General features: G+C 39.3%; 1 protein-coding gene across 14 annotated transcripts in view; it reads left to right on the top strand.

The window, feature by feature from the left end:
- Window positions 1–26399, top strand: part of HDAC9 (histone deacetylase 9) — a 499339-nt gene that overhangs the window by 294686 nt on the left and 178254 nt on the right. For 12 of the 14 annotated variants that reach the window (XM_076331372.1, XM_076331379.1, XM_076331374.1 and 9 more), the window contains 3 exons: window positions 1329–1539; window positions 1970–2187; window positions 10891–11160. In XM_076331372.1, the coding sequence (XP_076187487.1) occupies window positions 1329–1539; window positions 1970–2187; window positions 10891–11160 (699 nt within the window). Of the gene's footprint in view, window positions 1–1328; window positions 1540–1969; window positions 2188–10890; window positions 12303–26399 lie in introns of those variants that run through there. The other 2 variants (XM_076331382.1, XM_076331381.1) reach the window with 1 other exon arrangement.

Below are 26399 nucleotides of genomic sequence, written 5' to 3'. Positions count from 1 at the left end.
TTGCAAAGAAAATTGTGTAAGCCTTAAATCAGTTCTCAAGAAGCCTTTCATGAGATATTTATAAGCAAATTATTGTTTTTAAAGGATGGAAAAATTGAACTGATCATGAAAAGTAGTGCTTACTTTTCGAGATGATATCATCAAAAATTTCTTAGCTATTTCACAAAAGATATAACTAGCTTCAAAGTAATTTTATAACATTAAAATGGAAATGAGTATTTAATTTTCTCACTCAAATCATATGAGCTTTTGATGTGGCCAGCTAGCACCAAATACTACTTTTGGCATTAGAAGAAACAAAGGGGTTGATTTATGCAAGTAATGTTTATTTCTGTTACCAGAATAAGCAGTTGCAAATTGAATGTAAAGTTTACTTTGGTGTTTGTTTTTCAGGGAAGGGTGATAGCAGAGTGTGAAGTAAGCATACACACAAAAAATATGAGTGAAAACCTTGGTTCGCTTCATTAGAATTTATGGAATTTAGATTATCAGAGATACTGTTTTTACCATGACATACCATAAGAGGTTATCTGCAAGCCTCAACATGCTTATTTCTGTTAGGTTATTATTTTTGCTACAAAAATTGTTATTCTGTTTTAACTGTTCTTTTAAGAAATATTTTTTTTTTAAACTAGACAAAGAACAAAGAAATATAAAGTACATTTGCAATGCTGAAGGGCCAAAACTTCCAAAAGCTTTAAATCAATAGCTGTGCAATTTATAAGGGCACTTTAAAATGCCACACACATACAACAGCTCTTGATGATTCTGTAGGTGAGAGTTTAACTATACAAATTTACTTTGCAAAGGGTAAAACTTACATTTGTGCCGTCCTTCAGGGAGTCAGGGAGTGCTCCAGGAAAAGTAATAGCTTCCCACTACTACAGGTAATTACTTTGTTTTGCTGATTGGCTTGCTGTCTGATGGAAAGTTATGTGAAAAACCAAGCCTCGCCTATTCCAAACTCAATGGAAACTATTTCCTCTGATCCCCTATTTTCCTGTGCAGGAGACTGTGGGAAGGTCTTTAGGAATTTTGAGGATAGGTCCTGTCTTTTCATTAATAATGTTGTAACTAGTAGTTCCTTATGCTTTGGCTTTTATTACTGATTGTTTTCAAGTGGTTTCATTACTCAGTTTCTCACAATGTTACATTTAACTGGCATGTTCTTCCTCCCTTTTCATCTCACAGTCAAAGTGTAAGATAGGGATGTTAACCTTTTCTTCTGTATGTATTCATAAAGTATGACATAAGACCATCTAATCAAGTGAAGATATAAATGGCCAGGTCTATGAAAAGCAGTTACCAGTGCCGTTATTCTTTGACAGGCTTCATCATCATTCAAAGAAAAGCAGAAGGGGGAGACCCAGTCGCTCAGACAAGGAGGGGCCTTGGCTGGACAGTATGGGGGGAACATTCCTCCGTCCTCAACTCATCCACATGTTGCTTTGGAGGGAAAGCCAAATAGCAGCCACCAAGCTCTCTTGCAGCATCTGTTACTGAAAGAACAAATGAGACAGCAAAAACTTCTTGTGACTGGTAATGATCAAGGCTTCAACACAAGAATAATTTAAGATGTTTTTAATGACATTTGTATTCCCATTAAACTGGTGGTATTACCCATTAAATGTGGTAATACAGATACTATACATCCTAACCATTGGGAAAAGTGGAAGGGTGGGAGAAAAAAGGACAGCATCTTTGTTTGCCCTCTTTAGTGATTCTGCTCCAGTCTGTTAGCCTGAAAGAATTCAGTGATTACAGAAAAGAGAAAATGATTACTTCATCACATTCTTTTGCTGCTGCTGAACTTCCCAGTGTGGCGAGGCACGTGGTACACGTCCCACTGCATCAGCACTGATGCAAAGTTCTGCAATATACACCCCTCTTCTCGCTGAAAGCTTTCTCTCCTATTAGAACTGTTAGTTTGTTGTTCTTCACATGGGAGTGAAATGTCCCTGTTTTGCAGGAGCGGTTCCTCTTCATCCACAGTCTCCTTTAGCAGCAAAGGAGAGAGTCTCACCTGGCATAAGAGCTGCCCACAAACTGCCTCGTCACAGGCCACTGAATCGAACCCAGTCAGCTCCTCTTCCTCAGAGTACTTTAGCCCAGCTGGTCATCCAGCAGCAACATCAACAATTTTTGGAGAAGCAGAAACAGTACCAGCAGCAGATCCACATGAATAAGGTGAGTTCCCAAAGTAAGGAATTTCCAATAAATGTAAAGGTTCAATACTAATAAGGAAGTTTAGGTATTAGTGCCATCTGGTTGTGGACAGGAGTCAGGTTCTTGCACGAGTATCTTGTTTATGCATAATTGGTGTATACCTTTGTATAGATCTTCATTTTCAGCTTCTGAAATATGCTACAAAGGTAATTTGTGGTTCTTGACATCAGTAAGAATACAATTCAACAAAATAGGGCTCAAAGCTTCTTACAGATTTAAATTACAGGTGGCTTCCTGTTGGGCGGTAAATGATGCCTTAAAGATTACTACATTTCTATCCAACTTTTTAATGTGCACTTTTGTGCTTCAGCAATCATTCCATTCAGCTGCCTTTGAATTGTATTCTAAGCTCTCTCATTGTGGACTAGTATGTGGAGTAAATGTATAACTCATTTGAACTCAATCAACTGATTAAATTTATCTTTTTTAAGAAACTTATTAAACATCTGGAGAAATTTTTAATCGGCTTTTATCAAACCAACTTTTTCTCTGTAATTGTAACTCACAGAGTTACAATTAGTAACATGAAAATTTGTTATCTATATGGCGATATAAAATTACCATGTAAGGAGAAAGAGAAGAATGTGCTATTGCTAACATCAGATACAGAGTTGAATTGTGCCCCTCTTTCCCGGTAGAGTAACACCTTATTCTGAGGAGGGGGGAAGAAGAAAAGGGACCACCCATTAATAAACAAAGAGCAGCAGAATCTAAATAGATTTATCAGGAACTAATGCTTCTACAACAAATGGGATGCTGTTCCCTGCTCTAAAATGAAGCTATGCAAGTAATTGAATGGTTTTATCTGGAGAACATTTTTCTGCACTTACTACGTAGCTTTCCAAAAGTTGTTTGCTGGAGCTCCTCTAGTAATTCAAAGGTATTAATCATGCATCTTTAGTTGTCTTCTTTTGTTCGAGGGTTACTTAATAACTGTATATGAGGCAATGGCAAAGAAGAAAAGATGAAAAGCGGGCATTCAGCCCTTGTACCTAAGAGAAAAGAAAAAAAAAATCAATCCACCTTACAGGGTGAACTTCCCAGGGGGTACTGATTCTTTGGAATCTACTAAGAATTCCCAACAAAATTAGAAACAAACCTAGAGTTTAAGTACATAGTTTGTACAGTGGTTTGGTTATTAAATCTTGTCTTAATTAGGAAAAATGAAGACCAGAAAACTTCAAAGTTCAGAGCTGATCCTTGCATGTTAACCCCTCTCAGCTTGGGTGTTTTGATTACTCAACTAGGACTCCAGTTGGCTTTTCTTTGAGTATGCATTCCATATGTTTAATCAAGATGGCATATGTATATCTCGTAGCCTCAGGTTTTGAAAATATTTCACCTGCCCTCAATTGTCTGAAGAGAAAAGAATTTTTACTGGTAAAGTACTGAATCTTTGTGCTGTTTGTGGGTATTCACTACAAACCGATCAGTTCATGCATTCCTCACAAAGCAAAGAACCCCACTGACATGTTTTTGTTAGATCATATGCTTATTGACATAAATTCTACCATAGCATTTGGGGATATGTGCTGTGACATATAGGTGCATTTCTCCCAAATGTGAAAGTTAAACTTGAGTCGCATAAACATATTCCTAGTCGCATAGGACTAGGAATGCATTGTACCTCACAAGAGCTAAGCTGGATAAGGAAGTAAAAAGACTGCAGTTGGTTTGGGATAATGCTTGTTTCAGTAACTTTTTTTTTCTGAGTTAAACTGCAAAGAAAATATATGTTAAGGAGAATAATTCCCTTTCATACTTGAAATACACTTTCATTCTCACATGGTTATTTGTGATAAAAAGACAAAACAATTCCTTCTTTTAAAACTTAGTGAACCTAGCTTTTATTCTCTACAGTATAGGCTATAAACATATGCAGATAGTAGAAATTTAAGTTTATCCTTAAGCAGCCTTTCGCTGCCTTGAACCTCCATAACCTACTTCCTTTGCCCCAATAGCTTCTCAGTCTCCTTTATCCCTACTCTCAGAGCAGCTAGTGTTCATCAGGAGCACAGTAACTCATCAGAGCAGCAAACACCTAAGGAGGAATAGGATCGTGCTGCAGCCACAGAAGCAGTGGGTTATCTGAGGATGTGGGTGGTTTATCAGACTACAGTTTGCAGCACCTAGGTTCTTCTACAGCACCATTCTCAGAAGAACCGTTCTGATGAATAGTACTGAAAAACATCAGTGCTCTAATCATGTATCTGTTCTCTGCAAGTATACAGAAAGCCAGGGGGCTTTCTTACATACTTAAAAGAAGAAACCTGATTTTTAAGAACTGGAATTTAAGGGTAGCCCGTAGACAAGAGAGTGAGAAAAGATCAAATCATGGAGTGGCTTTTATGTACTGTGTTGAAAACTATATTCTTTAACCCTTTAACTTAAAGGTTCAGATTGAACACCTGTGCCTACATAAGGTTTTTGAACTCTGCTAGCATGGTGGAATATACTTTGTTCAGTCTTAAAACTTGTCTCTATTTGCAGTTGAAGTTATTTGTTCATTATATAATTTGTATGGCTTTACAATCAAACTTAAACTCTGCAAAGAATTATTTGAACCTTAAAACAGTAGATATTCTAGACAATGTAGTAAAACAACCCAGTATCTTCTCATTTCTTAGGACAAGCTTGAGCATGTATCAAGTGAATACATACACTTGTTATTTTCCATTGTTCTGTCCCTTACTCTTCTGTTTATAGGCTGTATAATGAAATCTGCACAGAGGTATAATTCTTTCCTTTTCAGTCATGAAAAATGCAGGGTTTTTTTTTTTAATAAGGAATACTCAAACATTCTCTTAAAAGTTTTGGTGAGAAAGACCAGAACCATTTTAAGCTGACAAGACTATGAAATGCCAGTTGATCAAGAGCTTAGTACAAGTTAATATCTTCTTTTTCTTTTCCATTTCCCTTTCCTTTTTTCCTTATGTTTAGGACTTCAAGTACTTAAGGCTTTAATATGTTTCAACTGAACACAGTATTTGAATGTTTGCCATGAACTAAGATGATATGGCATGTGTCAGCACGCCCTGAAAACTGTTTTTGGTCAGATCTTTTTGGCAGACATATAGGTGAATCTTGCTGTAACAACAAAAAGAGGAAGAGAGCAAGTTTCTCCCCACCCCATTGATCTTGTATTTATCTTGTATTAAAAAGCCATTTCTTTTCTTTGAGAAAAAAATATACTTCAGCAGCAAGCCAGTGCTGCTGTGAGGGTGATAACAAGCAAAATCTAACATAGGTCAGAGGTAAAGAATTCCCCTGGATCATCTCCATTCTGAAAAGAAACAAATCATTGCCAAGAGGTGTGCCTCTGTCCTTAATAACAAAGAGAAGATCCCCTATGGATTATTTCTGGTCAGCTGTCAGATGCCAGGCTTTTGATGTGGGAAACAGTATATGTCTCCACTGAAGTCTGACATTTATACCTGCGGGATCTAGTATGCTGACCTTCTGAAAACATTCTGCAAATGCTGACATCCCATCCAAAAGTAGGTAGAAACCCTCGTCCCAGTTTTCTGGGGAAAAAATAATAATGAATGTGAAGTAACCTGAACTCTGCTTGTCTTAGGGAAGATTGGCTTTGCCGTTGTCAGCTTTAATATACTTCTGTCCGAGTGACAGCTTATTTCCTCATAAGGCCCTTTGATCACCATTGCAGATTCTTCATTCTGCTCAATAAAGGGAGTCCAAAGTCTGAAACCCCCAGTTAAAATTATTGCAATCGGGTACCGAAAGACCACTACTAAAAAAAACCTTAAAATCTTGATGTTATTTGTGTATCTCTGTATCTAGAAAGCTTTGACCCTGCCACTTGCAGAAAAAAGGGAGATGTTGATGTAATTAATGTAAGTGCAAAGCCCCTAGCAGAAGTCTGCATTCAAGAAAATCTCAGAAATCATAATGTGAAGTGTATGTGAACAAAGTCCTCTGTCTTTAAAGGTTATTTTTGTCACATATGATGAATAAAGGCCTGCCTCCACTGAAGCTAAACTAGCACTGTCTTCACTGGGACCAAGATTTTATTTGATCAGTGTGGGAACCCTACCTGTGTTCTTAAAATAATGTATTGACGGCACTTCGACAATTTGTTTTCAATGGTAAAATCCTCCTCTGTATTGGAGTAGTAAAGGTTAAAATAATGGGGCAGTTGGTAGTGTGCACTGAAGTATGGGAGCAGTATGGATAATGTTAAAGCTTAGATAAGGAGTACCTGAATTTCAGTTTTCATTCCAGGATGTTAATTGTTTTAAAGCATCTTTGTATAGGGAACCAGTGACTGGGCAAGACTGTGAGGTTAAAAAATCCATGACAAAAAATACATAGGAAGTGAAAATTCGTTAGTGCTTTGGATGGTGATCATAATTGACCAGTATCTGTTACTAAAAAATGAAAAATAATATGGAAGTTTCTGTTGATTTATTGATGGAAAAAATAGGAAGATTATTTGTTGTCAATAGGAATATTGAAAAGATACAGTTAATCCCAGAGTAATCATTCACTTCTCTGAATGATATTTGATGGAATATGGAAGACTGGGTCAGGTCCAGCTGGAGTAAATGAATCTAGTTTCATTAAACATATTACAACTGAGGTTTTGGCTTTCCAGCTTACATATCTGACTAGCATCTTCTGAAGGTGAGAGGTAGCACATTTCTTCTTTCAAATATTGCTTATAGCAGGGGATTATTTGGTCAAAACTATAGCAGCAGTTGACTATGTTTGGAACTGAAAAATGCCCAGAGTATTTTCTCCTTTATTGAGAACTAATGTTTAAGCCATAATGCAGAAGAATGATTTTGAAAGAAAAATACATTCCTTAGAAACGTTGTACTACATGAGTAACAGAGACAACAGTAAGCAGGTGCCAAGTTGTTTCGGTATAGCTAACAACATGCATAGCTGGTCAAAGTAATCTGATAGCCATAGGAGAGCAGGAGAAAAAGTGTGTTCCGTGAGTACGTACATGAGTTCTTAGAAATGACTGCCATGTATTTAAAATGAACAATTAATTAAGGAAAGAAATGTATGGGGTGGCTGTTGCAGGATTTTGTACTTTGTCTCTTTGTAAAGATATTTTATTTAAATACTGTATTTTACAAGAGCTTTATTACATTACATCATTACAAAGGAGAAACAAAGGCAGGGGCTGTGGCTGAAGGACTTATAAAATGGTCTGTTGCAACATCCAGATTATTTATACTTAGTCTTCCATTTTTCTGTACAAGCGAGCAGGTTAGATTGTGTTTGATGTCTTTTTTGGTTGGACTTTTGCAGTTATATAATGGAGTTGATGTCTGTAAATGCTTCCTCTCCTGCTGCCACTATTTACTTTGGCTCATGCATATCCCTTACAGTTTAATTTCCTGAAAATCGAAGGGAAAAAAAAAAACAAACAGGTTACATTAGCATGAAACCATTTTTTTGAGTGACTCCTTTAGTTGGAATAGTGATAACAGTAAAGTGTACTGGTTAAAGAAGGCCAATCTGTACATCTCTAATTTATTAGTGAAATAAACCATGGTTTTATTATTATTTTTAAATGTAGTCTTATTAAAACTCAGATTAAGCAATCACTTTTTCAAAATCAAAAATATGCATTAAAATGAGGAGAAAGTCCCGCATGTACCTACAGATAAATTCAGAAAAAAATGTTAAGTGGGGATTTAAAGTGAAAGATTTAAACATTAAGTGTAAGCAGAGGTATCCAGCTGCACAGTGAAAGGACTTGAGCAGTGTTTCATTCAGGACTCATTTTCTGCTATGTAATCCAGCTTTAGATAGAGAGATAAGATAGAAATGTTGACTCTAAACTGGTATCTTTGCATGTCTCCAGATACGTAATTTTCCACGGTAGTACCAGGAGATGTAATATAAAATAAGATGTTTCTGACCTAGGACAACTGAACAGTCGCCTGGTAATGCTACTAATGTAATTACTGGAATAAGATGGGGCCAAGCTGCCTTTAAAAACCACTTTAGCAAATATGAAAGCGTGGTGGTGATACAGAGAAAGCAGTCAGCTATGGCTTAGCAGACTGAGCAGCAGGAGTGGTTTTCAGGTTTGGGGTCATGTTCCCCTGCCCATGCCATCCACTCATTTTTATCATGCTCCATCTATGAGAGGACATGGCTATACACGAGAGGACATGACTATAGTGCCTCATAGCCCCTTGCCTGAGGCTTAGCTAAAGTCACAGTGTAAAGGATGTTTTTAATAAGATTTTGCAGTAAAGATGATAATATGAATGCACTTTGTAAAATCTACTGTGTAAATATATAAAGACTTTCATTTCACAGAGTTTTAGAAAATTTAATTTGTTTAGCTCCTCCTGTCGCCAAAGACTGGAGCAAATCGCCTGCTGACTTCCATGGCGTGGGAGCAGTCCCCAAAACAGGAACACTGCAAATTGAAATGCACACAAATACCACTCTAGTCTCCGCAGCCCCCTTACGTGTGCTTGTGTCACTCCACTGATTACACGCAAAAAGCGTTTGAAGGTGTTCCACATATAGATTATATGCTGCAGTCCATCACGTGTTGCCTCAGAAAGCTCAGCAGTAGATCTGTGCTGTACAGCAGCGCAAAGAAGAAAGAGCCTGACATAAAAGTGAACAAGCATAAAAGAAAGGAGAGCAGTAATGAGCTAAATATGTGTCTTAACTTTGCTGTGGACATGCACTCATTTTCTCTTGGCTTCCCCTCCAGAATAACCCACCTGATGTCAAGTAACTGGCACATGGAATGGTTTACAGATGGATCAGCATCAGTGACTCTCGTAGCTGTATATGATTATCTGTCACACAGATGTTTCAGCTTGTATTTGCTTGCTAGCAGCCAGCCAAGCAGCCAGACCTGCCTTTCTTTTCTTGCTTGAGGAGTGGAGAGGGCTCACCCACAGATGTTTAACTGAGCGACAGAGAGGAGTGTACCCGAGCTGAATTCATGTAGTTAGCTTCAGTGCCTTCTTGGTCAGCATCATCCCCTGAGAAACAACTGGAAAACATTTATGGGTTTGATCTGAGAAATTTTCCAGATGCTGCTTAATAAAAGGAGACACTGCATTAGTTGCAGTAGTAAGGATTCCCCAGCTTAGAGCATGCCACCTGCAGCATGCAGGATACACGTGTTGTGATTTGCCAGTTACTACAGTAACGAAAAGGGATTTTTTGTTTGTTTCTTTTTAGTCAGCCATTAAACTCCCATTACTCCCCAAAAATGAAGGTTTGCTGTCACCGAAGCCTGTAGACTTCCATTGTGGAATTTGTTTCTCCACTGATGTGAGGCATATGCATCAGAGCCTCAATTGGAACCGCACAAACAGATCTTTCAATTCTTCTTGTTGACTTTGTGGGAGTTCCTGAATCCAGCTGTAGCTTCTTGATCATAGTTTATATGACAACCCTGCCCTTCACTAGGGTGGCATTTTTCTATATGCATTAGCAAGCAGAATGAAACTAGATGGTCCACGGTTTGTGACAAAAATAGCTATACTGAAGCTGTCCAGTAACTCAGCATATATATATATATATACACACACACACATATATATACATAAACATATATATAACCCAGCAAACTCTCTAAAACTCAGTTTGAAAGACTTGATAGCTGGGGGGGGGGGCGGGGGGAAGGCAGATGGGAAGAGGAAAGTATGTAAGAGCAATGGTAAAAGGTGGGGTCTCCCCCCCCCCCAGTATATTTGACCTTGGTGACTTGGTGATACAAATCAGTATTTGCTTGAAATTAAGTGGGCCAGTTGAATAAATGATAATTACTCACTTGACCCTGCAGGTGCTTACTCACGTGTCTGATTTGTGCGTCTTTCAACATAGTGGGGATTTTTTTCAGTTTTGGCTTTTTGGATTACATTTGGACTATTCTGGAATACATTTGCTGCATCTTAAATGATAAAACATAAACTGTACTTGACTGCAACACTGAGGCATCTGGCAGCTCAGCAAAGCTTCACAATAGCAGTTAATGGTGTAAAAACAGTATTGTCTGGGTAGCCGTGTTGTATCATCACTGCTGAAACAGGGATACCTGTACTGTGCGTGACAAAAGCGAGTCTTTCCTGTCATGGACACACATGCTTGTAGTCTCTTTGTGCCACAGGCGAGGTGACTGACAGCAGCTCTTTATCACCGCTCCTTTGGCGACTTCTAGTGCCTTCATACTTTAATTGATAGAGAAGCTTGTGTGAATATTCCCTAATTTGCTTGTAGCAAAATATTAACCGGATTAATAATTTTCTTACTTCTTAGAGTTCTTTAATTATTTTGTGTTGTGGAAAATGAACTGTAATATAGTCAAATAAATTTCTGCTTTTATGTTTGAAGAGTATGAAGGGAGACTTATGTCTTTTGATTACCAGCTGTAACAGATGTGTAATGTTTTCATTATTCTGCCTTATTTTTAGTTTAGTATTACTGTATAGCACTCTCTACACACATGGTATTTTCTACTGCAGAATAACAAGTGACCTTTTGCTTAGGAACTTTGGGTCTTTTTTCCCTGTACGTTAATATTTTAGCAATGCATAGCTACCTGGGTTTGCTGCAGAAGCTTTAATTTTGTCAGTGCAAATCTAGTACTTCTCAGGGTTTGCCATCAGGGAAAGGAGTCAATAACCGTTCCCCCCCTTCTCTTTCCAGATGCTCTCTAAGTCCATTGAGCAGCTCAAGCAGCCTGGCAGTCATCTGGAGGAAGCTGAAGAAGAGCTTCACGGAGATCACTCGATGCAGGAGGAGCGAGCTCCCGCCGGCGGTGCCAGCGTTAGGGCTGAGAGCAGCAGTGCTGGTGTGGATGACAGAATAGGACAGCAGGTGGGGGCTGTGAAAGTCAAAGAGGAGCCACCGGACAGTGATGAGGATGTTCAAACCCAGCAAATGGAATCTGGGGAGCAAGCTGCTTTTATGCAACAGGTAATAGGCAAAGATTTAGCTCCAGGATTTGTAATTAAGGTTATTATCTGAACATCACATGCGTTTTCTAGGCTTTGATAAGCAATTGTGTTTTGATTCACTGATCTAGCAAATCCTGATTTACCGGTCAAAGAATTTAACAAAGGCAGAAGTGTTGTATGCACACTTGAAAACATAGTGAAGCTCATCCTTATGGCCACTAATTGAGAAAATACCTGTTGCAGTCAAATAGTCTACATAAATCTTTGTATAATAGCTGGTAGACTTTGTATTAGCCCAGGATTACATTACATCGCTTAGTTCTAGTGAAAGAGAACTCCTATCACCTAGCTTGTTGAGATCAGCAATTGCTGGAATTAGTTTCCAGACCTGATTGATGAAACATTCTTCTTCTCTGATTTTGAATCCTCTGACTTTTGCTTTCAGCTCTCTGTATATACTGTATCATACTGTAGTCTTGAACACTGTTAACGTTAGGGTTTTTTTTCCCCAGTAGACAGGTACTGGCTGCTATATCAGTGGTCCCAGGCTGGTGTATAATTTAGAGAAGAATACAAGGTGGATGTGAAGAGGCAAGGCAAGGCACTGTTTAAAAATTGCATTGTTTTCTTTTTTGCACTGCTTAGTTAATTTTTCATTCTGTCTTATTTGATGATACTGTCCGCAGAGACATCCTTAAATGAAGCAGATGCAAATACTGGTGAGAAGTAAAATGCAGCATTAGGTTCCAATCAGTTATTAGGATATTGCAGGAAAAGCACAGAACTGTTATCATTATCATCTGATATCCAATCACTTGTTTATTTTTTTTAAATAAAGACTAAGCATACAATATCGCATAACCTCTACCGCTAGGTTTCATGGACAAATACTAAAGTAACGACTATGCATAAAATGCCAACTTGGCAAAAGGAAGCTTCAGATTGTCGGTGAGCATTTCACCAAAGCTGAAAAGCGTTTGTGCAGCCAGCGAGCTGGCGTCCCGTTCCGTTGCTGTAAGATCAGGCAGAGCAAGGCTGGGTGCAGTGGAAGGCCCTGTTTATTTAAGTTGCTACTTTGTCAGGTCCCCGCTGTTCTCCTGCAGAAAAGTGATTTTGGGAGGGGGGGCAGGAAATGCCTTATGGAAACAGGAAGCCCAAGTGATTCATGTGCTGAGGAATGTGGGGCGGAGGGGGGGGGGGGCGGACGGGGCAGCGCTCCCTCTGTTTTTAAAGGCACTCTATGAATTGATTTATTGTCAAAGAAAATAACAAAGCGAGCAGGGAAATTGTTAAGGAAGCTTTCCAGTGAAACATTTCCTTCATATTCCCTTTTGATATGTTTACCTTGTTTTATGGGTTTACTTTTGTTAAGCTAGTTAAAGATTCATTGTATTAAGATCCCCTTTAATATGGATAATCCCAAACTGACCTGGAATCCTTGTCAGGTTTTTTTTCTATTAGAAATATTTATATTTCTAAAGCTGAGGTATTTTAAGGTGCAGTATCCTGTTTCAAAAGAGATAGCTGTTTTGCCAAATGTAGAAATTGTTCTAAAATATGTTATTAGGATGTGTTGTTTACATTATGCTCTAATACTATTAAATCTCTTACAAAATATTGCAACTTCTAAAGATACATTATCCTTTTTCCTAGAAGATCTCCAAACAAATTACTAAATAGTTGCTATAAAATGAAAGGCCTCCTGAAACATAAAGATCATCTTAGATAGATAGAAAAGATTTATTAATTGAGAAAATACAGGTGATTTTTATGTGTTCTTCATGTTTGAACAGAAATCTTTCTCCTTCTTGGATGAAAAAAATCACATTTAAAAAGTGAAGCATATAAAAATGAAATTACATGTTTTTCCCCTTCTGTATAATTTTAATTTTCTTTGAAACCTAAGTTCAGCCTCATTAAAAAGGGATAGTGCATCTTTTAAAATACATTTTATTTGGGGAGAAACTTGCAAATGAGACGACTTTTGTACAATGTCACTTCAAAGACGTATTCACAAAGGACAAAAGATATTTTTATAATGTCATTCAGGTGAGAAACCCCAATACATTAGTGAACTTTAATTTCAGAATCTTTCAAATTTGGATAAAATTAAAATAGAGAACTACCTGGAACCAGTGAAAAGGAAAACTGGGTTTAAACAACCACATTTCTAATTGATAATTGTCTCTTACATTTTAAATCTACTGTATTTATTATAATTTACACCCTTAGAGGTGATCTCTTGTTTTGTGTTGTAAATATATTCTGTTTGTATGTTCCCTTTTTTTGCCTTCTGATATAAGTCTCTTCCTTTCTCAAATAAAGGTTTTTTTTAAAAGATCCCCTTTCAGATATCTGACTTTGTGTAAAGTTGATAACTTAGTTGTGCTTTTGCTTTGTATGACCAAATATGTTCGCTACACATTGTTGAAACAATTCAAGCTTTCAGGAGCAAGGTTTTTATTACACAATTCTTACAATGATTACACAAAGTCTTTTTTTGGTCTCTTGTTTTATCCTACATCAGCCATTATAAGTTTTAGTGAATGTGGAAATAGTATTGATGCATGCTCATTTTCCCATCATGGCATCTGTCTTGAACATGTGATCATATATTGTACCATATAGGAAAGGTAAAGATGAATCCCAGTTTCCTGGCTCCTAATTACCCAAAATTCAAATGAACTGAAATAATTGCCATGACATTTCTAAAATCCGCCTAGAACCCAGAAGGTGTTGATCTGAAACTGAGCTTATACTGACCTCTTCGATATTCCTCGAGACCTTTGCAAAACTAGAGTCCACCTGTGAATGTGCTGGGGAGGAGGGAATCCACAAACTTTGCAGACTTTAAAGCAGTTGTGTAAGACAGTGACGTCCTACTTTAGAAACACCTAAGCACTTCCTTGAAGATGTTAAATGGTTTACTCGTTTGTGACATTTCCTGAACTTTGCTTCAGCTCTACAAGGAGAAACAGTTTGTACTGCAAACCTATCTCTGCTGCTAAAGTACATCAATTATTACTACCAAAAGAGTTCAGATAATTGTTGCATTCTAGGTCTTCTAACTGTTCATTTAAATTGCAAAGGCTCTTACCAGCTTCGATTCTGGTATAATTTTAACTAAAATAAAATGCTTTCTGCAACATAAGTATGTAAGAATAAATACTTCCATAAATCAAATCTAACTATTTTCAGTGATACAACAGCAAAGTTTCATCAGTCATACACAAAAAAAATAGTGGATAAAAAGTCAAGTTTTACGTTAGGAAACTTAACTAGCATTAACAGTATAACATTATACTGCTTGCCCTGTTGATTATTCTGTATTTAGAATTTTGTGCCTAGAAGTAAATCATGCTTTCAACAGGGATTTTATTGAGATGCCTTTTGTTTAAATACTCATGTTGGAATTAGAAGAGCAGTCATAAATGTTTTCAGTTTACAACATTCCTGTTTTGGAGGCTACACCTCAATTTTTTTCCTAAATTATTTGCTTACCATGCATCAAAGCACCCAAAATTAAGAAAACAATCATAATTTAATACAATTCACAAGCCTTATCTTTTCCAGGAATGCTGTGCATCTCTTTTTTCTTTGGAACAATAGATGCTTATTCTGTCCCCTTGTCCAAAAAATAAAGCTCGTATAGCTGCCGATTTATGAGTAACTACTACTTAATGAGGGACAATGCTTCATAATATTTATATACTCAAGACAGACACACATTACTGGAATGTAGCTACTGTAACATTAGCCTTTTTTTTCATCTCCTGGCATTAACAAAATAGGATTAAAAGCTGAATGCCTCAGCAAAGCAGGAGCGCTCCAGACACTACCACCACTCATCCTTTCTATTCAGCAATTCATTCGTGCACTATCGTCATTCCATCTTCATTATCATCAGGATCACTAAGACTTACTCCATGTTACTTACGCCAACTATACCCTGTTTTTATCTTCACTGGCATTCTGAGGTAAAAAATCTATAAACATTAGTCCCAAGCACCAATCTAAAAATGTTTACTTATTTCTCCCCCGTATGAACACTTCACAATTTGCAGCCAAAATTAGCTAAGCCAAGTTAATTTCCTTATTGTATTCTGTCCCACTAGCAGCATGTCCTACTTATCCACTTAAGAGATGTTTGTTTGCTTTTCATTTATTTGTTTAGTTTCTGATTTCCTTATGCAGTTCCCATCATCTGGGTGGTAGCGGGGCTTCTGTACCTCGTTTCTCAGTGGTGGAATATAGCTTAGAACATCATATGCTGAATTGCTGTTCAGGCAAACGGAAGAGGAGCATCCTGGATAAAATTATCTTCTCCATTGCTCTAAAGCAGTAATCCCAGTGATTTTTGTGGAATTTTACCACTCTATTTGGTAGACACTGTGCTTTGCATTTGGTTTTTTCTCTTTTAACTCAGCCTAATTTGGAATTAGATTTAAAGGCAAAAAATACAATTAGCTCAAACTGCATAGCCAGCAGAAAGGCTGGGTTTCTTGGCCGTGCTCGCGCAGTCACACACACAGACAGAACTGGGAAGGGGCATCCTTCGGGCATGTCCTGGTTTCTGGTCCCCATTTGCTGAGCTCAAGTGTCACGCTCCTGCTTATTTTGATTCTGGCCCCATAACTCATCTAGCCCATACAGGATAACTTCCCCGGCTACCTGTGGGCACGCACAACTATTGGAGACCCCCAAGGGTTACTAGAGCAGCAGCTGAGATTTAAAAGGGTACTAGCTTAGCAGCGGTCATTCCGCAATGTCTAATTCTCTGTGATGACTACATGGGGGCCTTAGTCACTAGAGTTGTTTTGACAGACCAGATACTTACTTGTAAGGGATTCAGTGCCTTAATTAGCTGATTAAATGAGATGTTTTGAATCTGGCTGTGGAGCCTTTGTGGCATTTGTTTTACTTTACTTTTCATAGTTGCCTTGAAGTCACTGTATTGACTGTAACAGTACGTAGCCCTGAAATATGAGGGAGGTTGGTTGGAGGATGTGCTGTTAAAAGTACCCCTCTGCACACTTGGTCCTTCCAAGGTGGTAGCACATTACAACATTTCTGGCCTTGAAAAGTGCTGTGAAGGGCAGGAGAAACGGAAATGTAAGTTTGGAATAATGTCAGACTTCCAAATAAACTTTCCACCTCCTCTCCCTCTCTCCCTAAATGAGGTTATAAGCACATTCTTATATCTACTAGCTCAATTCACCTTTTTTTTTTTTTTTGTAGGCTACCTTAGTTGTCTCCTTTAACTCCTTCAGCCAGTAAGAGACTCACTAACCTTGTACTGTTCTGCCCTTCCTCAAGTCTGTGAGTGCACAGTCCCAGTACAACCCCTACATAACACAAGCTGGCACTATGATTTCTGGGATCAAACTTGAGCCATAGACTGTCTGGATGGAGCAAGGGGGCAGAGGGCTGTGTAGCTGGATCTGTTTTGTGAAAATTTTTCATTCATCTCCATGAGGGGAAGCCCCATCTACATATTTAGCCAACTTTGTCATCTTTACTCCTAAGGTCCCGTATCGAGTTTTTAACTGTGGTCTTTAAAAATGTTGTTCTTTATCAAATGCTACAGGAAGAATGATAGTTTTTTAATGCCAATTCTACACGAAAGTGCATAATAGAATTTTTACGAGTAATTTTCCATTCCCAGTTGGATTTGAAAATGATCCATTTTTTCAGAAAGTATCAAATCTACTTTCTTAATGAACGCCAAGGAGATTGTTATTTTTGTTTGTCTTTCCTATTGTAAACCTTCAGTTACAGAAGGCAGTAAGACTTATCACAAAATTAAATCAAGACCTGAGTTGTCTGACCAACCATATGGCATTACAACATAACAAAATTATTTCATTTCACTGATACCTGCACAGAATAATGTTGATAGTGCTTTTATTTTTTGATCCAAAATTTTTTGCGCTTCTTTTCCTCCTTCAGATACTTACGATGTAGCACCTCGATACTTCTGTTACTGCTCCCTTTTGTTAGAGAAAGCAGCATGTAAGGAAACCGCTGGGGCAACACTAGGCAAAATTACTTAATCAGGGGTACCTAACTAGCATGAATCGAAAGTCTGTAAGTCCAGATCCCAGTAATTATCACTTCACATTTTGACAGTCAGATGATACTACTTTCATACCATCGGGCAATTTATCATTTCCTGTATCAGACAGCACGGGGTTTTATTGTTATTGTCATTGAAGAGGATTATGTGTTCTTGGAAAGCTGCTTCTTTAAACGCTTCATTTTTGGAAGAATTCTGTTTTGAACTTTGAATGTCTTTCTGTCTGTCAGACACACGTACGCGCACACGCACAAGTTTTTACTTTGTTCCTTCCCTTAAAACATGAGACTGAGTAAATGCATGCCTCAGTATACTGCTTTCTAAGTCTTCATAAAGCTCTGTTGTTTAATGTCCTGGAAGAGCAGCTCAGCCTGAATGCCTTTGAGACATAGATGTTCTAATGCAGAAAGCAGTGCATAATCTGTCTCCTCTCATGTTCTGGCCTGTGACCTTTGGATCCCCAGGAGACCAAGGAGGTCTTTCTGTTCATACTGCCTGTATTTCCTCAGCAAACGGTCTTGTGAAAATTACAGCTATGAAATTGCAGCACCGCAGCGATGGCAAGGGCTTAAGAAGGCTTTGCTCAGGTTCTCTGTAAAGCAGCTAGTGAAGCGTGGAGGATTCAGCCTCCAACCCTTTCCTTAGTCTTTTCCTTTTGCTCCCATCGAGAAGGGCACCATAATAGTTTTTAGGTGGCAGCCTGCAGTTTTTTAAAGCAGATCTCTATTATTGAACAGACCCAGAAGGAGCACAGGGCAGAAGTGCTGTTGGGAAATCCTCTCCCCCTGCGCGCAGAGGGATGGCTACCAAGACCAGCTGCTTCTAAGGCTTGCTCTCCTAGATCTTCCTCTACTGAAAATACAAGTTAAAGAGTTACTACACATTGGAGAGCATGGCTCCGTCACTCAGCTACCTGACTGCACACAGGGACAGGCGGTGATCAGGTTTCCCTCATTTCTCACCCATTTTGACACCTTGCCTTAGGGCATCAGAGGCTCCCAAGCCCAACAGCACATCCCTTGACATCTTCCTTTCTTTCTAGAACTTTTTGATTCTCACCATTTACCCAGATTTGTACAGGTCGTTTGTCATAGCTTCCCATTAGTTTCTGCATAGATTTTAGTTTTCTGAAGCTACTGACTTTATACAGAGAGATTTAAAGCTTCTCTGTTAGTGTTTCTGACAGAAAAATAAAAATGGCAGTGCTGAATACAGGTGCCATCACCACAGGCTCAGCCCAGGGACACCTGACTTCAATAGCTCTGATTTGGCCATTTCTGGAGGTAATTAGGCCTCACTAAGAATGCTTAGCATCCAAAGGTGCAGCATTACCCTTTGTGCTACCATAGAATGGTTTGGGTTGGAAGGGTCCTTTGAAGGTCATCTAGTCCAACCCCCCTGCCGTGGGCAGGGACATCTTCAACTAGATCAGGTTGCTCAGAGCCCCGTCCAACCTGACCTGGAATGTTTCCAGGGATGGGGCATCCACCACCTCTCTGGGCAACCTGTGCCAGTGTTTCACCACCCTCAGCATAAAAAATTTCTTCCTTCTATCTAGTCTAAATCTACGCCCCTTTAGTTTAAAACCATTCCCCCTTGTCCTGTCGCAACAGGCCTTGCTAAAAAGTTTGTCCTCGTCTTTCTTATAAGCCCCCTTTAAGTATATAAAGGCTGCAATAAGGTCTCCCCGAAGCCTTCTCTTCTCCAGGCTGAACAACCCCAACTCTCTCAGCCTTTCTTCATAGGAGAGGTGTTCCATCCCCCTGATCATTTTCGTGGCCCTCTTCTGGACCCGCTCCAACAGGTCCATGTCTTTCTTCTGCTGAGGGCTCCAGAGCTGGACACAGTACTCCAGGTGGGGTCTCACCAGAACAGAGTAGAGGGGCAGAATCACCTCCCTTGACCTGCTGGCCCCGCTGCTTTGGATGCAGTCCAGGAGTGAGTGAGTGAGCTTTTTCATAACAATCTCCATTCCTTCTCAGGCAGGCTCTGAGAACACAGACACAGGCAGCACAGGACCAGCAAGACAAAAGGGAGAAGAGCAAGATTCATTCCTGCAGCCAGATACTGAGAATGAGCACGGGGACTCTTACTTATCCATGTTGATCAATAATGCACTAACCAAGAAGGCTGCTCATTTTCCCAAGTCCTCTCTGAGAAGCTGGATTTCAAACAACTGCTTTCAAGTTAGGTACTACTATATGTCACTATAATAGTACTTTGGACCCTCCTGTAAAAGAAGTAATCCTTTCTTTCACCTCTCCGGCCCTTTCCCTCCAGCTTTTAATGAAAGAAAAAGACTCAAAGCACATTAACTCAGTTTCATTTTCAAGTTCTGCTTTCGTGCAAGGATCTGTAATTTGGTAAGAAGCTACGTCAGGGATGAGCTGACCGGGGGGAGTTTTGCAGTTGGCACACTGAAGCCCATGCTCGTTCCCAGCTCCATCTGGGTCCAGCTCTGTGAGCGACCCAGTAGCGGCACTCTCGAGCCTTGCATTGGCAAGCGGTTTCCACAGCCATTGACCACTAAGATACTTTCAGGCTGTGAAATCAGTTGGCATAAAGCACATTCAGTCAGAGAAGAGGTAGTGGGTTCAGTCTGGTGGGATGCCATACCCACAGGAGCACAGCATTTGTGGAGCTGCTGTCGTAAAGGTGAGCTGCAGGTGGTCACCACAGAGAGACAGTTTCATAACACAGTTTCCTTCATAGATTTGGTTTTCGGTAGCCAATCCTAGAGGTCATGACTACGTGGATCATTTAAGCCTGAAAGGATACTGTGAACTTAGCTGGTCAAAGACAGAAAGAAGTCAGTGTTTGGTTCTCTTTCTTAGTGTCATGGCCACCTGCACATTTAGTGTCATAGCAAAAGGCTGAATATTAACTTACAGACAGGTACTCAAAGTGGGTTAGGTACATTAGAGAAGAAAAATTTTTGGAAGCTCTTTACATCTTCCTACCAGGATCAGCTCTACTGTGTCTACCTGCTCTTCTGCATAATTATTTCAGCTAGTAATTAAGGAAATCAAAAGACAGGGAACTTAATGTTTGATGCATAGCAAGTTATTATTCATGTAGTGCTGGTATTTCCTATTTTTTCTTTTTTCTGCTTTAATATGGATGCTAAGTATTGAAAAGAAAAAAAAAAAGACTTTTCAGGTGAGGGGTTTAGAAACGGAGGAAGATTTGGCAAGTCGGAATGGAGGGACACAATCCCACTGAGGTTAGTTGCATTCAACCTGCAGAATCCTGTAAATGCAACAGTAACTTATGTCAAGAAGGACCGATATATACATATTTTGCTCTTCTGTGTTACAAAGTTCATCCATTGAACAAAGAGTTTAGGCCTAACAAAACCAGGAGATTCAAGCCCTGCGGCTGACTACACAGCCAAGATACTGTATGCAAAACGAGGAGCTGGAAAGTACTGTCTCACACCCTGACCTCTACCAAGAAACAGACCCACTCCTCAGCTGTCACCTTCTCCACAGATCACTATTACAGTGCTTTTGCATCAGCAATGAACAACTACCGGTCACTACTGCTGCCGTACTCGATCCCTGTGTTGCGTAGCTTCTGAGAAGTGCTGTGCTGGAGGAGGTTCTCAGGGCTTATAGCAGGTCTTTGGAACAAGGAATAGGAACCAGGACAGGAAAAACAAAACTGTCCAAGTCCTTTGGTCTGAGTAATTCACACAAGTGAATTACTTTCTGTAATATTGGCAGAAGCCACTGGACTGAATTTCACATGCTTTCATGGGTCTAAGTATACGACAGCATTATAAGAGCAAAGAAATGCTACCAAGTTCTCTCTGTAGGCTAGATCTCCTCTGTGCCGCGGAAGCAGCTGTGGCGGTTCACAAGGACGGAGGGTCCTTAGGGCATATAGCGTGTGTCCTTAAAATGGGTAATGCTGGAGAAGCACCAAAAGGTGAAAGGCAGATCTGCTTTCCAAGAACATATTTTGCAAAATCAGAAGAACAATTACGCCCAAAGCTACAGTGTTTCTCCCCTTCAGTGAATAACTCCTCACCAGAAGCTTCCCCAGCCCCTTCTCCCACCCGTGGCCATCCTGTGGGTGTCTCCTGGTGTACCAGCCCCTCTGCCAAGCTCTCCAGATTTGCCCCATTTCTGACGATCAGAAGGCAGAAAAGATTCTCTTGGGAAGGGCCATGAGCCTGTAGTTACTGCTGCTTCACACACGCGCTTGGCCACCCCATGGAAGGGTTGGTTCCTGGCAGGGAAGGGACAGTGGCTGGAGGCCAAGGCCAGCCAGGGAGCAGGGGGAGCGGATGGAGAGGCGTCTTCCTCACTCCGGCACTGCTGCGGGACGTAATGGTGAGGGGAGGCAGAGGAGGTGAAGCAGCAGCCGAAAGATGTCTTACAGGACACCTTGTAGTTAGGCTTTAGAGCCCTCCTCGGCTTGGGGAGCAGCTCCGTCCCCTCCTGAGGATGACAACATTACGTCAGCTAGAGGCTGCAGATCTCTGCCTGATGCAAAGAGCTTTCTCTATTGTCTTGGTTCTCAGAAGACAAGATGGTAACAAGGGATTAACTGCTTTGCCTTTTAAGTGATCATTTTAACCCATTTTATAGAAAGTTCAGGCTAAACAATTTAAGTTGAAATGCACTGATCCTTTCAGGGAATAGAAGAGTTCAGACAGTTAAAGAAATGTTGTTTAAAAAAAAAAAAAAAAAAAAAAAAAAAAGAGCTCTGCCAGCTACTACCCACATGAGTCGCTGGCTTTCACTTTCCTGTCATTGTTGTCTCCTTTAATTATTTTAGATTCACTGTTAAACACAAGTTTTCCTGATCAAATAACGGAGATTAGTTATTATAGAAAGCATTCAAAAGAGTAGAAGAAAAAAGTCTCAATTCCTAATTCTCCATACTGACTACATCTTGAATCTCACTTCAATAGCTTGAGAAATACTATAACTGCTAAAGATTGAACCAAGAGTATCAACGTTCTGTCATCTTTGTTACGCTACTTTTTGAAGATAAATTGAAAATTATTTTTCCAGCTGGAAGCTTGTACTTTAATTTCATTGAATTATTATCAATTATTAAACTTAATACCGTAGTTCAGCGCTGGACCTGAAATTGAAAGCACTGAAGTTTCTGTTGTTTCTTATCTGAGCAGTCTGGGTCAAGGGGATAGATAAAGCGAAGATGGAATACATAAAATGCTTATGAAATTATCCAGTGTATATTTCACCAGCAAGCGGTGAGATACATTTTCAATTTACTTTCATGGACATGTGCTGAGATGGTTTTCCCCGAATTCTTAATTCTCTTCATGTTAAGAGCATTTTGCAGTCTTCAGAATTTATCATTTATAGGAAACATTCCTGTATGTCATCCCCTAAAAATCTCAAGGACTGGACATTTAAATCAGTGACCTCACTGATTAATAGCTCCTTCCAAACTGATTTGCAGCCTTTTCCCTATTATGCAAAAACATAACAAAACAGAAATACCTGTGATTTAATTTGGCATCATCAACCACTGAAAGATGAGTCGGGAACAGATCAGCAAGTGTTCTAGTTGATCTTAATAGCGCAGTGGCAAGTAAATTCAAGGATGACAGATGATCCCACTGACTAGCAATTCTTCTGACTGTATTATGGCATGGATAAACGTGCTGTCTTTTCTAACAACTGGCCACGAAAACAAAGAAATTTGAGTTCATATTGCTGTGGAAAACAGAACTGAAACTAAAATTCCTTTTTAATACATGTTTGGAGAGCCCTACTATTGCAAAAGACTGACAGAACTATGTTAGGATCTCAGTTTGCAAGGTACCCAAGACGTTTCTCTTAACTTTACTGGGAGGGTTTTGGTTTTTTTCCTCTGAATCGAAGCATCAGCACTAGCTTCCCGTGTAAACCCAGTGATGCTTCCTCAATGTTCACGTGCTCACGGCATTTTGAGCTGCACCTTTAAAAATAAATAAATAAGGAATGAACTTGTTCGGCATTTCAGGCCAATGACCAAAGCCAGGGAGCCTGGCGAGTGTGCTACTATGTTCCCTTTAACTTTATTTTTGTGGGCATCATGCATTTTTAAAATGGTTATACATTTCCCTGAACCAATGTAATATAAAAGATTTACTGTTACAGTTTGTGTGTGGCCAGGCAATGGCATATGGAAAACATGTTTCCTGCTATTTAATTTAATTACTCTAATCACGTGCCAGCCCCGGGCATGTCATTCTGGACCTCTGAGGCTCTTTGTCTGTCAAAGAGATGGACAATATCTTGGCTTTGTTTAGTTGCTCTGCAGGCTGCAGATAAAACCACTGAAATACTGACTGTTTGTTTAACCAAAACTTTGCATTTTAACCATTTGGCTTTGATTTTTTGTTTTACAAGAAAAAATGACATTTTGGCCTTGGTGAGCTGAAAAGGAAATATTAGGGATATGAAGAAGAACTGTCACTTTCGGGGCTTAATAGATGAAAAAGAATACTCTAGCCTTCTGGTCAGAAATCAGCTTTGTTAGCAGAAACTTAAGACAGGCATCGCTGTTATTTTAGAGTTGCCTGTTAGCAAGGGCAGCTGGAAAAGTCCTGTTTATAACTGCTCCATTCTAATATGGTTAGCCCTTCATTCAGCAGTTTCAGGAGATTTTAGCTTCTTTAATTTTAATAGATGAAACTGTAATGGATAAAACTAATTATGATTCCATAGCAAATAATTGGACCAATAATGTTGCATCCAGGTATAAGTTAGCTTTTATGTTAACACCCTACAGTTATTTTTATATAAGAGATATCTGCAAATTACATCTTTAAGTCTTTTGACAAAAATTTAAGAGCAGATAGGCAGATTACAGCACTTCATTCATATTATAAACCCCAAATCTACAGAGAAATTAATCACACACTTAGCTTTAAGTGTGTGCTTAACACCACCGCTTCCTTCACTTGTAAGCAAGTGCTCAAATCCATGTTTTTCTGCATCCAGAAGCGACACTAAAGAGTACTTTAGACTGTATGAGGATATAATTTCTAACAATCATGTTGTCATAAGAGGAAAGGATAAGAACCAGCTTTTAATCAAATTTGTTCCATCTTATGAAGAATGCTGCTCATAGAAAGACTTGTCTATTCTTACATTTTTGGAAACTGAATGAACTTCAGTTACTGTAAGTTTCAACAGTAAATTAATCTACCTCTTTATACGGTAGTGTGCCAGTGTCCTGCCATGGTAGTTTTCAAGCTACATGGTATGGAAGAGGGTGGGCAGAAGGTCTATAAATATCCTCTCAGGAGGAGGTCTGCACCATCAGAGGGAAACATTGGATGGGATGGGACGCAAAAAAGGAAGGTGTCCATCTGAGCAGAGTTTACATATTTCTGATATTTCAGTGTATGGTTCTCCAGCTGAATTAATGAGATAGAGGAAATAATTTTTATTTCTTTGTAAGTTGCACAGTACAGCAATGCAAGAATGAAAAATTTTGTCACTATATACTGAACTACAGCTTCTGTCCCATTTAGCTTTGAGCTAACCACTAGATGACACTACTTCCCACTTAGTTAACAGGTGTGGGCATATGCTCCCATCTTCCCATATACCAGTTCATATATTTACATGCTGCTTGACCAAAGAACTTCAAAAAGAACATTGTACAGGAATTGCCTTCACCACTATACATTTTGATGAATTTTGTATTTTGTCTATATACCTGTAGGTATTTAGGTGTGTGCATGAAGGTATGCACAAGCATTACCAGCAGTGCGCATGTGTCTTTGCATGATTTATAGAAAACATGTATTATAACTCACTGTGCGAGTCTTTAGGGTGTTGTAACTTAGCAAGCATTGATGACAGCTGTACTTAAAAGAAACCAGAGGCACTCCAAGAAAAACTTAATAGGCTGGAGTTTGTGGAGAACATTCCCCTTGTCCCCTACCTCCCCCACCCCCCAAAAAAAAGGGATACTATATTGGCTTCTGTAGTGCGATTCTGGAAAGACTGGGCATAGGGAAAAATACCACGCTGAGGAGTCAGGCAAGAGCAGGCTGCACTATTCAATTCCAAAAATGACAAGCAGTGAGGAGAAGGAGAAAGACACAGAAGGGCTGTCATGCCTATCCATAAGGCTGCTGCTGCTGCTGTGGTTTTTAAATTAGGAACAATGAACTTTCCAGAAGGATGTGTGGAAAGAATCCCACGTTTCTAAAAGCCTGATTTTCAGAAATCCAGAAGCTCCAGATTACTTGAAAAACAGCTCCTCCAAAGTTATATTTATGCTACTAAATTGCATGCACAAGGCCACGAGGTTATGGAATTGGAGTAATAGCACCTTCCGATACACTTTTATTTCGGCCTATGTCAACAAGCATCTTGCTTTGTTAAGATTCTTCTCAATGATTTATGACACGTTTGCTCTATATGTGCTATAACTGTAATACATACATTGTGTGATATGCTTCATTTAAGGAGTATTTTAAATGGCTATACTAAAACATGTCTTTAAAATCCGCCTGTCATCTACTAGTGTGACAATGTACTACCCGTAGTCAAAGCAAAATTAAGAATTACTTTTTGGTTTAGTAATCTAAATTTGAACTATTAAAAATCATCTTCGTTTTGCACCTGTTTTAATCCTGACCCCCACAGCTGTGGCAGTACGGGTTGGGTACATCCTTACCCTCTCTGACATTAGCCGAGTACTTCCCTGCTCCTGTTGAAGGGAACCCGCAAGCAGGGAGGGTGAGTGTCCTTGCCTTGACAGGATGCTCTGCTCCGTTACATTTCACATTCTACTGCAACCCATTACTTTAGCATTATTTCTTCTGTTTTAATGCAAAGAGCTGCTACCAAAATGTAGTAAAGCTTTAGTCATGCAATATGAAGTCCATACAGTGTCTACCTAGCACTAGATTAGCGAGCAAGGTATTTCTGCTAATAAGCTATTTTTGTTATATCAAGTTCAATTGCTGATTTGTAGGACTTCAAGAAATTACACTGCCTTAATAGTGTCAGCTTTGCTGTATCTATGTGACAGTTCAGTTAATGTAATGTTTCCTGTAGTTCTGTTGAATGTTTGGGAATTGTATTTACAGATAAAATCTATCCCATTCACAACTAAATTCTTCCAGGTTACAGCAGTGTAAGTCCATAGTCCCTACAAAAAAGCGGTGATACACCAGAGACACAGTACCATATTTG

The sequence above is a fragment of the Aptenodytes patagonicus genome, chromosome 2 (genome assembly GCF_965638725.1).
Source record: "Aptenodytes patagonicus chromosome 2, bAptPat1.pri.cur, whole genome shotgun sequence".
Classification (NCBI taxonomy): domain Eukaryota; kingdom Metazoa; phylum Chordata; class Aves; order Sphenisciformes; family Spheniscidae; genus Aptenodytes; species Aptenodytes patagonicus.
The sequence above is the reverse complement of the archived record's forward strand: the minus strand, read 5'-3'. Positions and strand labels throughout refer to the sequence as shown.